At 35.3% G+C, this 13,308-nt stretch overlaps 1 protein-coding gene across 1 annotated transcript in view; it reads left to right on the top strand.

Annotated features, from left to right (window-relative positions):
• Nucleotides 1-328: 328 nt before the first annotated feature.
• Nucleotides 329-13,308, top strand: part of LOC138709957 (uncharacterized PE-PGRS family protein PE_PGRS46-like) — a 166,054-nt gene continuing 153,074 nt past the window's right edge. The window contains exons 1-2 of the mRNA XM_069840640.1: nt 329-338; nt 1,907-2,103. Coding sequence (XP_069696741.1) covers nt 329-338; nt 1,907-2,103 — 207 coding nt within the window. The remainder of the gene's footprint in view (nt 339-1,906; nt 2,104-13,308) is intronic.

Below are 13,308 nucleotides of genomic sequence, written 5' to 3'. Positions count from 1 at the left end.
AGTAGGCAAAAGATGCACTCTTTCGAGAAACATGTCTGGCGCTATGGTCGAACGGCAAAGTTTTGACTGACATTCAATTTTAAAAAAGTATCACGGGATTAGGTGTATCACGGAAATAGGCAATTTTACCGTACTGTTTTCTGCTTTCTTTACACTCAAATTCATTCTACGAAATCGACGGAACAGTGTATTGGAGCTTCACATAAAGAATTTACCATTCTCTCAAACAATTCTTAACCTGGAGGAAATGTTCGCTATCGAGATATTTTCCCCATATACCTTTATATACAGAGTGCTTCCGAGGTGGTGTTACAAATTTTCAGGGATGATGGCGAAGGGTACATGTATCAATTTGAGATTAGGAACCATGGTCCGGAAATGACTGAGTCGAAAGTTATAAGCGAAAATAATTGTGTGGAAATGGAATTGTAATTTGGCACCACGTGCCCTCTTTCCGTTAACTTTTAGAACAGTTGTGGAAAAATGGTATGGGGTGGATGTCTCCTACGTGGGTACTTTCCCCGATACAATCTGTGAGATTGTCTACTGTTCCCATTGGCTCATACGTATTAGAAAATCAGGTCTGCTTATTTCGCTCACGTGTACTCCTCCATTTCACTAGGACTGATCGACTGGACACTGCAACTTTTACACATACACTGCTGTCTACAGACGTGCATATCAGGACCGACCATGTCCGTTACACATTACGCTATCTGCATTGCTTCAGTTTAGTTTCCTGTCCCCACCCCTCAGACAGCGCACTGAATGGAATACTGTAAGTAGACAACGTAAACAACGTCAGATGAATACAGTATGTGTAAGATGTACAGATAAATACACATAAATAAGGTGTACAGAGGAATAAAATTATTTCATTTCCACAGAACTATTTCTGCATGTAACTTTCAATTCGGTCATTTCCGGACCAGGGTTCCTTATCTCAAATTGATACATATGCCCTTCGCCATCATCCCTGAAAGTTTGTAACACCTCCTCGGAAACACCCTGTATATAATCTTCATTTTGACTCCTGTAACTATGTTCTCATTGCTTCGTTTCGGCGTTTACCTACCCAGTTGGTAATAGATAAAACATTCACCTCACCGTACTCTACCTATATTATTGCTACCGGAATTATTATACCGGTCAATATTCGACTTCCTAACCACACACAAGTTAATTTAAAATGTTGTAATTCTCCACGTATTGAAGGTTTTGGTTGGTTACATTTTAATAAGAGGCCTACTTCCTTGGAATTAGGTCTAGATAATTTAGAGAGTATGTTGAAAAATTGCTTACTTACTTATTAGAATTAGAAAATTATTCAAACCATACAATTTTTAGTCTATAAATTGTTATATTTTAATTATACATAAATGGTACTTTCTCCATCAAATTTTTGATCAATTATATTGGTATAAGACTCCTCCCTTTCCACGAGAATGCTTTTTACTGTCCAGTAAGTTTATAAATATGCTACTTCTCCTGCGTTTTGTTCATCAAATTTTTGTTCTTCTTTGGCTATATCGTGTGCTAATTCACTTCCACACATTCCGATATCTGATGATATTCAATGAAAAGAAATAATGAATTGTTACTTTTTGCATTTCTTCCAATATTCTTACCCTCGTTTTGTGATTTATATTTTGGTACCTAACGAGATGCTATTTTGAACTCTTACTATCTGTTAAAACCATTGTTTTTCATTTCACGTTCCCTTCATTTCATTAAATGAACTATTCTTGACGTAACTCAGGGTTCTTGGAGGCACTTCCAGTTTTCTCTTGAACTTCTGGAGACTTCAGTAAAACAAAGTTAAACGGTCTATAGATTACGACAGTTACATAGATCCAAGCTGGTTGAAGGTCGTCACACTGAGCTAAGCCGTGCTCTCTGCTCGCAGGTAGTGCAATCAAGACGCTCATCAGGATGAGGCTCGTATGTGCGGCGCTCATCGCCTTGCTCGTGGCCTGCGCCTCGAGTCTCCCCGTGCCCCGGCAGGACCAGCTGGCGGCGCGTGTGCAGCCCCAGGGACCGCTCCCGTCTGAGACCTATGACGCAAGGGGCCTGCCTCCCGAAGTCAAGCAGGTCGTCGTCAAGGTAAGCGGAGCATCACTTGGCTGTGTGCTCTACTCAAAAGATACCTTCTCAAGTATTATTAAAATACTCAGAAATTGTCACCAACTCCTTAAATGGAACTAACGTTCCCTATGTGTCACGGAGTTGCTTTTCTGTGAAATAAGTCATTGAAGTATAATTTATCGTCTCTATGCGCCGATTTTAAGAAGGGTAGTGATTATATAACGTTCCTTTTGTGTCTGCACCGATTTTAAGAAGGGGAGTGAATTATATAACGTTCCTTTTGTGTCTGCACCGATTTTAAGAAGGGGAGTGACTTATATAACGTTCCCTAAGGCCCGATTGTATAAACCATTTAATCTTAGATCAGAGGTTAAATTGATCCTTGTTTCAACTGAACTTGGAATTTTGTGTTGTATAAAGTCTAATCTGAGATTAATTTGTCTCAAACTAAAGTCAACTTTGACTGAAGAAATTTCTCCGATTAAGTTAAATGATCCAAGTTCAGTTATTTCTTTTCTGTTCGAAATATACGAGTGACAGATTGTGCAAATAAAATATCCATTATTATTAATATTAATATATATGTTAGGTACATTTATATATATATATATATTTCAATTTCTTGCCTTAATACACAAACATTCTTATATTTTATAAGGCTCTATCGTGTTCAGCAGTATCAAATAACATAACCTATAATTATAACAACCATTAATTATTAATGGATATGATAGGTACATTCATAAATGTTCAATTAACTGTATTACTAAACGAAAATTATCGTTTTATAAAGCTTTATTATGTTTAGCAGTATCAAACAGCATAACGTGATAACAACTTGGAGAACAGTCAACCTTCTTCTTATTGTCCGCCATTATTTACATTGCACAAAAAAAACAGTGTCTCCAACAGAGTGTAATACGGAAAGTCGTCAAAAAGTAGTTGTAAAGTCGCTAGATTTCTCATTATCAACAAAGAAAGATTCAATTTTGTCACTATGGGGTGCTAAAAAAGGTCACTAAATCCCCATTTAAGCAATATATAAGTTAAAAGAAATTGTTGTTGAAAAAGAGTTAAAATCGCTAGATTGGCAACACTGAACAAACCTGTATAACATGGTCCGCGCATCACGTATTTCACCTCTTTATGCGATGTTGTCAAATCCTTTTCACGTGAACTTAGATTGCATTTGAACCAAGGTAATTTGATCGCAGAAAAGTTTTATACAATAGAAGAAGTGTTTGAACTCGGTTCACTTTTCGATCTTCGATCAAAGTTGATCTTTAGTCAGGGAGTTTTATACAATTGGGCCTAAGAGTTATGGAGTTGCTTTCCAATGAAATATGTCATTGAGGCATAGTTTCCCGTCTCTCTGCGCCGATTTTAAGAAGGGTAGTGAATAAACCGTTCCCTATGTGTTATGGAGTTGCTTTCCTGTGAAATATGTCATTGAGGTACAGTTTCCCGTCTCTATGCGCCGATTTTAAGAAGGGGAGTGAATTATATAAAGTTACCTATATGTTATGGAGTTGCTTTTCTGTGAAATATCTCATTGAGGTATAGTTTCCCGTCTCCATGGAGTTGGTTTCCCCTGAAACATGTCATTGAGGTATAGGTTCCTGTCTCTATGCGCCGATTTTAAGAAGGGTAGTGACTTATATAACGTTCCCTATGTGTCATGGAGTTCATTTTCTGTGAAATATATCATTGAGGTATAGTTTCTCCTCTCTATGCGCCGATTTTAAGAAGGATAATGAATTATATAACGTTTCATATGTGTCAAAGAGTTAGTTTTCTGTGAAATATGTCACTGGGGTATAGTTTCCAGTCTCTATGCGCCGATTTTAAGAAGGATAGTGAATTATATAACGTTTCATATGTGTCATGGAGTTGGTTTTCTGTGAAATATGTCACTGGGGTATAGTTTCCAGTCTCTATGCGCCGATTTTAAGAAGGATAGTGAATTATATAACGTTTCATATGTGTCATGGAGTTGGTTTTCTGTGAAATATGTCACTGAGGTATAGTTTCTCCTCTCTATGCGCCGATTTTAAGAAGGATAGTGAATTATATAACGTTTCATATCTGTCATGGAGTTGGTTTTCTGTGAAATATGTCACTGAGGTATAGTTTCCAGTCTCTATGCGCTGATTTTAAGTAGGATAGTGAATTATATAACGTTCCCTATGTGTCATGGAGTTGGTTTTCTGTGAAATATGTCACGGAGGTATAATTTCCCGTTCTATGCGCCGATTTTAAGAAGGGTAATGAATTATGTAACGTTCCCTATGTGTCAAGGAGTTAGTTTTCTGTGAAATATGTCACGGAGGTATAATTTCCCGTTCTATGCGCCGATTTTAAGAAGGGTAATGAATTATATAACGTTCCCTATGTGTCAAGGAGTTAGTTTTCTGTCAAATATGTCACGGAGGTATAATTTCCCGTTCTATGCGCCGATTTTAAGAAGGGTAATGAATTATGTAACGTTCCCTATATGTCAAGGAGTTAGTTTTCTGTGAAATATGTCACGGAGGTATAATTTCCCGTTCTATGCGCCGATTTTAAGAAGGGTAATGAATTATATAACGTTCCCTATGTGTCAAGGAGTTAGTTTTCTGTGAAATATGTCACGGAGGTATAATTTCCCGTTCTATGCGCCGATTTTAAGAAGGGTAATGAATTATGTAACGTTCCCTATGTGTCAAGGAGTTAGTTTTCTGTGAAATATGTCACGGAGGTATAATTTCCCGTTCTATGCGCCGATTTTAAGAAGGGTAATGAATTATGTAACGTTCCCTATGTGTCAAGGAGTTAGTTTTCTGTGAAATATGTCACGGAGGTATAATTTCCCGTTCTATGCGCCGATTTTAAGAAGGGTAATGAATTATATAACGTTCCCTATGTGTCAAGGAGTTAGTTTTCTGTGAAATATGTCACGGAGGTATAATTTCCCGTTCTATGCGCCGATTTTAAGAAGGGTAATGAATTATGTAACGTTCCCTATGTGTCAAGGAGTTAGTTTTCTGTGAAATATGTCACGGAGGTATAATTTCCCGTTCTATGCGCCGATTTTAAGAAGGGTAATGAATTATGTAACGTTCCCTATGTGTCAAGGAGTTAGTTTTCTGTGAAATATGTCACGGAGGTATAATTTCCCGTTCTATGCGCCGATTTTAAGAAGGGTAATGAATTATATAACGTTCCCTATGTGTCAAGGAGTTAGTTTTCTGTGAAATATGTCACGGAGGTATAATTTCCCGTTCTATGCGCCGATTTTAAGAAGGGTAATGAATTATGTAACGTTCCCTATGTGTCAAGGAGTTAGTTTTCTGTGAAATATGTCACGGAGGTATAATTTCCCGTTCTATGCGCCGATTTTAAGAAGGGTAATGAATTATGTAACGTTCCCTATGTGTCAAGGAGTTAGTTTTCTGTGAAATATGTCACGGAGGTATAATTTCCCGTTCTATGCGCCGATTTTAAGAAGGGTAATGAATTATATAACGTTCCCTATGTGTCAAGGAGTTAGTTTTCTGTGAAATATGTCACGGAGGTATAATTTCCCGTTCTATGCGCCGATTTTAAGAAGGGTAATGAATTATGTAACGTTCCCTATGTGTCAAGGAGTTAGTTTTCTGTGAAATATGTCACGGAGGTATAATTTCCCGTTCTATGCGCCGATTTTAAGAAGGGTAATGAATTATGTAACGTTCCCTATGTGTCAAGGAGTTAGTTTACTGTGAAATATGTCATTGAAGTATAGTTTCCCTTCTCTAAGCGCCGATTATATTAAGGATTGCTAATTATATAACGTTCCCTATGTGTCATGGAGATGGTTTTATGTGAAATATGTGACAGAGGTATAGTCAAGTGGAATGTCCAAGTCACACACACATGCAAGACCGTCTTTTCCATCCTCCATTCATTAAATCGCCTGAAAATTTTTCTACCCTTTCAATTAAAAATATTTATCATACAAACATGGGTCCTGCCAGATTTTGACTATTGCGACAGTCTACTAACAGATTTAAAGTCTAACTTAGCCCAAAGATTGCAGCGCGTTCATAATGCCTGCATACGTTTCATTTGCAACATCCGCAAGTACGACCACATTACACCTTCCCTTGAAACGCTCCAATGGGTAAGATTACAGGACCGGAGATATATCCATTCACTAATTTTCCTATATCGCATCATCAATACTTCTTCGCCTAACAATCTCTCGGTGCGTTTTAATTTCTTGCCCTCATATTACAGCCTGGGTACTCTTTCCAGAAATGACCCTTTATTATCTATGCCTTGCCATAAAACAGCTCACTATTCTTTCTCTTTCACAGTATCAGCAATTCGTTTCTGGAACTCCCTATCCACATCCCTCAGGAACTGTCGAACGATATTACAATTAAAAGTAAATTGTTTAAACACGTGACCATTATTCAGGTTTAGTTCTCCTATGTGTATATATGTAATTTTCCTCAGTGTTGTATAGTTATAATTTACATTAGAATTTGTTATTCTTGTAATTTGTAATATCGGTTCACTTACCGCTTGCATATTCATTGAATGTAACTTCTAGCCTTATATTATTTTGTAATTACTATTTAGTATGTTCGCATTATTTTACTCAACTTGTGCTTGTATGACTATATAAATTATAATAATAATAATAATAATAATAATAATAATAATTATAATAATAATTATTATTATTAGTGTTCTTTAAATATTAGTAAGATTGTATCAGCTTCTTTTGTTTCTGGCTAAATGGAAGAGAAGTCCTGATGCCCTTAACTTTGCCAGAATAAATAAATAAATAATTTATTATTATTATTATTATTATTATTATTATTATTAGTATTATTAGTATTATTAGTTTCCCATCTCTATGCGCCGATTATAAGAAGAGTTGTGAATTACATAACGCGACGGAGGTATACTGATTATAGGAAGGGTTGTGATTTAAAGTAAAATTATAGTAGGGAACTGTAAAATACGCCGGGAAATATCTTCCTCAGAGTCGTTTTTCCCACCAGAATTTCCACTTAAACTTACCCCTTCAGCATGGAAAACAAACTTGTTTTAGTTGTTCCATTAACGCAACGATGCGCCGAATTCAGTTTTACAGTCAGCTTATTGATTCTTATTAAAACTTTGTTTCTTATTTATTTTTAAAATTTAGTTTCCATTCTTTTGCAATGCTAATAAAAGCACGGGCTATTGTGCGGAATAATGATCACGTATTTTCAAGGATTTATTCATTCTATCCATTTCGTTGTAAGTCTTGTGAGACATACAAACGTAGAGGAACTCCCTAGTGTGTCAGCTCTGAAGACAATGGAGGTCGAACACAAGACATCGGACATACCCGAATATAATATGTCGATGACCGAAACCTTTCCCTGTTGTATTTGTAGTTAGAAATTCTAGTGGTTGATCCAAAACGTAGTATACCGTAGAAGTGGGTAAAGTCAATCAGTGGATGTATAATCGATCATTTGCGATTTTTATTGAAAATTATATATTTTCTCAGTTACTTGTTAAAATTTTGTTATGCTGATTTCATTGACTGACATTGCAAATGTAAACGAGAGGGACAACAAAAAGCCTGCGCATGCCAACAATGGGAGCACAGTGTAATTACTGTTGAAGTGAAAATTGTTATTCTCAACTTTTTCTCTTAAATGAAAAACTCTTACAAACTCTAAATTATCGTCAGCAATGAAAGGTGACAGGAAGTATACGTAAGTACTTTTCGTTGAGATTTTATCCTGAAATAATAGTTTTGCAGTTCGTAAATATTAGAATTGAAACTTATTATTTTAAGAAAACTTGTACCTTTGTAGGGTTAAGTGGATCATGCCATCGACCTACTCGAAGCAAATAAGACCAACAGGAAAAATAAATTGTTCACCGAAATACCTCCAAAGTAACACTTATAAACAGAAAAGTGTCATAGTATAACTTATATTGATGGGATAGTGGGGAAAGAGGAAGACGAAATTATGGTGAATTTCTTGCGTAAGAGAAGCACTGACAAAGGAACATATTTTGTACACCCCTCTGTACCTGACTATGAGAACAACGTAGTTTCTAAAGTGACAGGAGGGAAAGATTTTAAATAACATCTGATATAAACCTAAGCAATGTTGAATTGCATTTTAGATTATAATTGAAGTGTGGTATTTCAATATAAATTTTGAATTCTTAAAACTTTGTTTGTTGGTACTTGAAGTATTAAAAAGTGTTTTATGTTTTACAAGTTAGGAATCATAGTCACGATTGTACAGTGGAGACCTATAGGCCTAATTGTATCAAATAGTATGATCACAGTAACAAAAGATACACTATATAATGCTATAGGCATATATTGGAGATTATTATTGTTTTTATACCCCTTATAACAAATAAAATATATGTAATAGACTTAATTTATTTAAAAAACATAAACAATGATCGACTTTACTCCGCAATATATTAAAATCGATCTTAAACTAAAAATTCAATGGTAATCGACTTTACCCTATTTAAGCAGGTAACTTCGATCACAAGTCAAATAAAAAAATCCGTTTCTTATAGATTGTAATTCAATTCCTGTAACGTGTCTTCATAAGTGAAGGATATGACGACAAAATGCTATTTTCTGAGGAACGTCGCTACATTGCATAACCTCAATATCATAAAAAATTGCAAAATTTTGATCGACTTTACCCTCTACGGTATTGCACCTTATAAGTGATTAAAAATATTAAATGTAGAGTAATTGACATTATTTGTTTAATACTCGAACCAGTGTAAATTTTAAACCTTACATAAAAAGAAAGAAAATTTTTGGGAGTAATGCAATGAAAGCATTGTAAATCGAATTTCGTCAGTTGAGTTATCAATCAAATGAATTATGACATGCGTCCAAAAATGACTGGAGGAGGACTTTCAATTTCTAGTATTGACACAAGTTCTATAAGTGATAATGACGTTCCAAACACATTCCCCATGATATCTAGTATAAGCAAAATTGCATGGAGTTGAAGAAATACGCCGAATCGGATCATTATCCTCAGCTTAGATGTTACTACTTTATAGACTTAAAGAAAAATACCAATTATTTATTGTTAAAAAAAAGATAGGATCATGTTACAGTTGTAATATTTGTTGTTTATTTTAAAATTCAGTTAATGAATTTGTTTATTTTTTGCTGCATTAATATTCTCGTAAGTTCCTTATAAACTATCAGTATTTGTACTGTGCTCACTGCCGATGGGATCCGGGCGGTTAAGGTGCACAGCTATAACATTATAGGAAGGTTAAGTTAGGAATTCGAATCCCACCCATGACATCACGGATATTTATCCCTTGTTAATATAATGCCATTGTTGTACTAGGTGCACTTTCGGCTTTGTGCTAACCCCGTGTTTCAGGAGTACCGCCTTTTTTCTGTTGTCAAATTTAATAAACCTAAAATGGGGGACCAAGATTCATCCAAACCTGTATCGGCATCAAGTTAGTTGGCAAGCAACGCAGCCTTAGGTTTATTGTGCTACCTCCTTATATTGGAATGATTTTTGAAGACCATCTAGAATCGCTCTTCAAGTGCATGATTCACTGCATGGTGTCATCGTATCGATTCAGCCACAGTATCCAGTTCTGACTGGAGACCTGATCCTCCATCTTCCTGTGATGTTATTCTGCGACCTCCTCAGATCGATGGCATCTCTTCGCAATCCATGTGCTTGAATCTGCTGCATCATTAACCAGAAGAACATGTCTCAGTCGATTCCACGACTCACCAAGACGCCATCTGTCCAAAGGAACTACACTACCCTGATCGCCAAAAGAACGCTTAAAAGCCCCTGCGGCTTTGTTGGATATGTGGAGCTCCCGCATATAGATGCCGCCTACAGGCAGATCCTGGAACCACGTCCGCCATGTCCTCCTGGTAACATGTAACTATTAAGGTAATTAATGAAATGTTACTAATGAAGACGAAATGAATCCGAGGTCCAAAGCCGGAAGTTATCCAGCAATTCTGCTTCGAGTAGTTGCGGAAAAACCTAAGAAAATATCCCAACCAGGTAACTTGTACCAACCAGGATTTGAACCCGAGCCAGCTCGTTTCACGGCTAAGAAAGCTAACAGTTACTCCATAGCGCTGCACTGGTTAGTTAGTGAGTTCTTTAAATTTAAATAACTAATTGCTATATAGGGCCTAAGTAGGATTACTACTACTTATATTAACCATAGGGTAGCTGCCCTTAGGAGAAAGGTTGTCCAAAGGACACAGTATATTATGAATACAAAAACATTTCCAATACACAACATAATATAAAATTTTCCAAACAAAATTTACAGAATATTAGAATTTCCCATCGCTTCACTTTTCAAACGAATAATTTTTTTTCAGAGTTCATTGTCCATGTAAAGAGAATTTGCACTGAAAATTTAACCGCAGAAACAGCCAGAGTTGTTAATGTAATGGTTGGAACATTAATGCCCGGTTTCTGGAAAGACAGTTAGCTGTACATACAGAGTTATCTAAGATTTAACGCGCTGATATGTTTGAAACGAGTTTCCGAAACAACAGTTATCGTCATGTTTAGTTATCTGTGCTTCAACTGGTACTTGTGCCTCGGTCTGTAGTTACCTGGCTGTTAGTACTGATTCGAACAAATACCGACATGCGGCGCTACTGCATTACTGTTTCGTAAACTATAATAACTGATATTAAACAATAATATAAACCGGAATTAATTAATTTACTACATTATCAGTATAATTTAAAAAATTTGGCGTTTTATTTACGTAACTTACGGTAAATGTTCTACTTTCTATGACATATTACGATAATAATTTGTGTTTGTAAAAAAAATTTCGAATATCTTAAGCTTAATTTTGTTCATAAACTTCAGATTCTATGTCGTCAGTCAAGGAATATTTTATTCTTGGGTGTTCTAATAATGCCAATGGTATTTCCGTCTCCGAAAAGTCCATTTGAACACATGAAAGCATTCATATGGACGAATGTAACATATTTTACAATACCAATATGGCTGCTATAACCAACACAGCTGACCGGGGTTGCAGTTTGTAGCAGAAATTACATCTAGGCCTCTCTCCACTAGCATTATTTACTCGATGATCACATCAAATAACAACAATTATTGCCTTTTTTAATCATATTATGATGGGATGGAAGTGTACATGTACACTATCGTTCATCACACGGTTCTTTAATTAAAAAGCCTTGCACCTACTAGAACAGAGCTCATTGTGTACCCACAGTCTACTATATACAGTCACGAAGCTTGAGTTTTAAGGGTGCTAGAAACACTAGACTGTGACGGTACTATTTTGCATTGCCTGTAATGAAGCGATATTAGCGATCCTAGTGGTGAGCAACTATCTAATGTTTGCATATTTACTACGTATTGAGCTTCGCGACTGTATATGTTAGACTGTGGTATACCTATCAGCCATATTACTGCTGAAAACTTCTGCAAACAAAAGTAACTATAAATAACTAAAAAAAAAAAATCACTAACAAAATACTAGTGGAGACATCTATGGACAACAATAGATACTGAACTTGAAGTTACCTCAACTGTTAGTTACAAGATCTGATGAATCTATATTCAACTTTTCGGAAACTCATGAAAGTTATCAGTGCAGTCAAATTTATAAGTGCAGTTAAGTAACTGACAGTTAACTGAGGTGAACCAGAAACAGGGCATAAATCTCTTACATATTTCAACAAACGAGTTTGAGATGGTATTACGAGAACTTAAAAACAAAGCTATCGCTTCAATATTTTGTGCTTTTGCTGAGTTTCTGCTGCGTTGGAACCTAAGTATTTAAGGGGAGAGGATGGTATTTTTAAAAACGTTTTTCCTGTTTGGTGTAAAATATTAATTTTTTTGTATGTAGAGATCTCATAATTGTGACAACTCAACCAAATAAAAATATTTTGAAAAAAAATATTTGGGGGCCCAAATTTGAAAAAAAAAAAAAAAATATATATATATATATATATATATATATATATATATACCCAATGCAGGATTGTACTAAAACAGATATATCTAAACCGTTTTTAAAGATAGATTCAAACAGATTTTTGCAATGTATTTGCAAAAGCATGTTCTACAAATTGTCTGTAACAGAATTTTGATATTCGTCCCTACGTTTGTAAAATAAACAATTAAGATTTAATAACAATTTTCTGATTTCCTTTCTTGCAAACAAACGGACGTATTTTTAAAATGAAATCAATTAACAAAATTCTGTTACAGAGACAAGTTTCCTAATAGGCTAAAGAATGTGTGTTCTAAATTCCATGCATGTATCTTTAATAGTTCAGAAATTATATCCATTTTTGTCTGGCAATGTAGCAAAAAAAAAAATGAAGTAACTGGAAACCGATAAAAGCGGGCGTGTGATTTAAAAATCCATAGCGCAGGAAGTTTAAAAATGACGTCTCAACATCCGATAAGGGCACAAATACCCAAAAAATGTTATGCAACGCATAACACATCAAAGGGTATTTTAAATAAAAAAAAATTATTTTTGAAAATTTAATTTAACGGAAACAACAATAAAAGTGGGCGAGTGATTTAAAAATCCATAACGTAGAAAGTTTAAAAATGGCAACTCAACATCCGATAGGGGCACAAATACCCACAAAATGTTATGCAACGCATAACATATCAAAAGGGTATTTTAAAGGAAAAAATATACTTTCGAAAATTTAATTTACCAGAAACAACAATAAAAGTGGGCGAGTGATTTAAAAATCCATAACGCAGGAAGTTTAAAAATGGCGACTTAACATTCGATAAGGGCACAAATACCCACAAAATTTTATTCTATGCATTCCACACACATCACAGGGTATTTTAAAGTTTTTTTTTTAAATTTACTCATTTGTCACCAAAAAATACCATCGTCTTCCCTTAAGAAAGAACAACTATTTAAAAATGTAGATACTGATTTTCTATAGCCTTTCGTGTAGAACAGTGACTGGATCTAACAACCTTCTTCGGAAGGACAGTAGGAGAAGAACGAAACTTGTTGCAGACTGCATAATGCATTCCGCTCTACTTTGCCAACAGCACCTGGCGATATAATTAAGACTGAAACTGTATTTCCTTATTGATGCTGTTAAAAGTTTTCGGCAGAGTAAGACAATCGGAACATCCGGCACGGTCGGCAATGAGGATAATTCTCTATCAA

Source organism: Periplaneta americana, chromosome 12 (assembly GCF_040183065.1).
Source record: "Periplaneta americana isolate PAMFEO1 chromosome 12, P.americana_PAMFEO1_priV1, whole genome shotgun sequence".
Classification (NCBI taxonomy): domain Eukaryota; kingdom Metazoa; phylum Arthropoda; class Insecta; order Blattodea; family Blattidae; genus Periplaneta; species Periplaneta americana.
The sequence above is the reverse complement of the archived record's forward strand: the minus strand, read 5'-3'. Positions and strand labels throughout refer to the sequence as shown.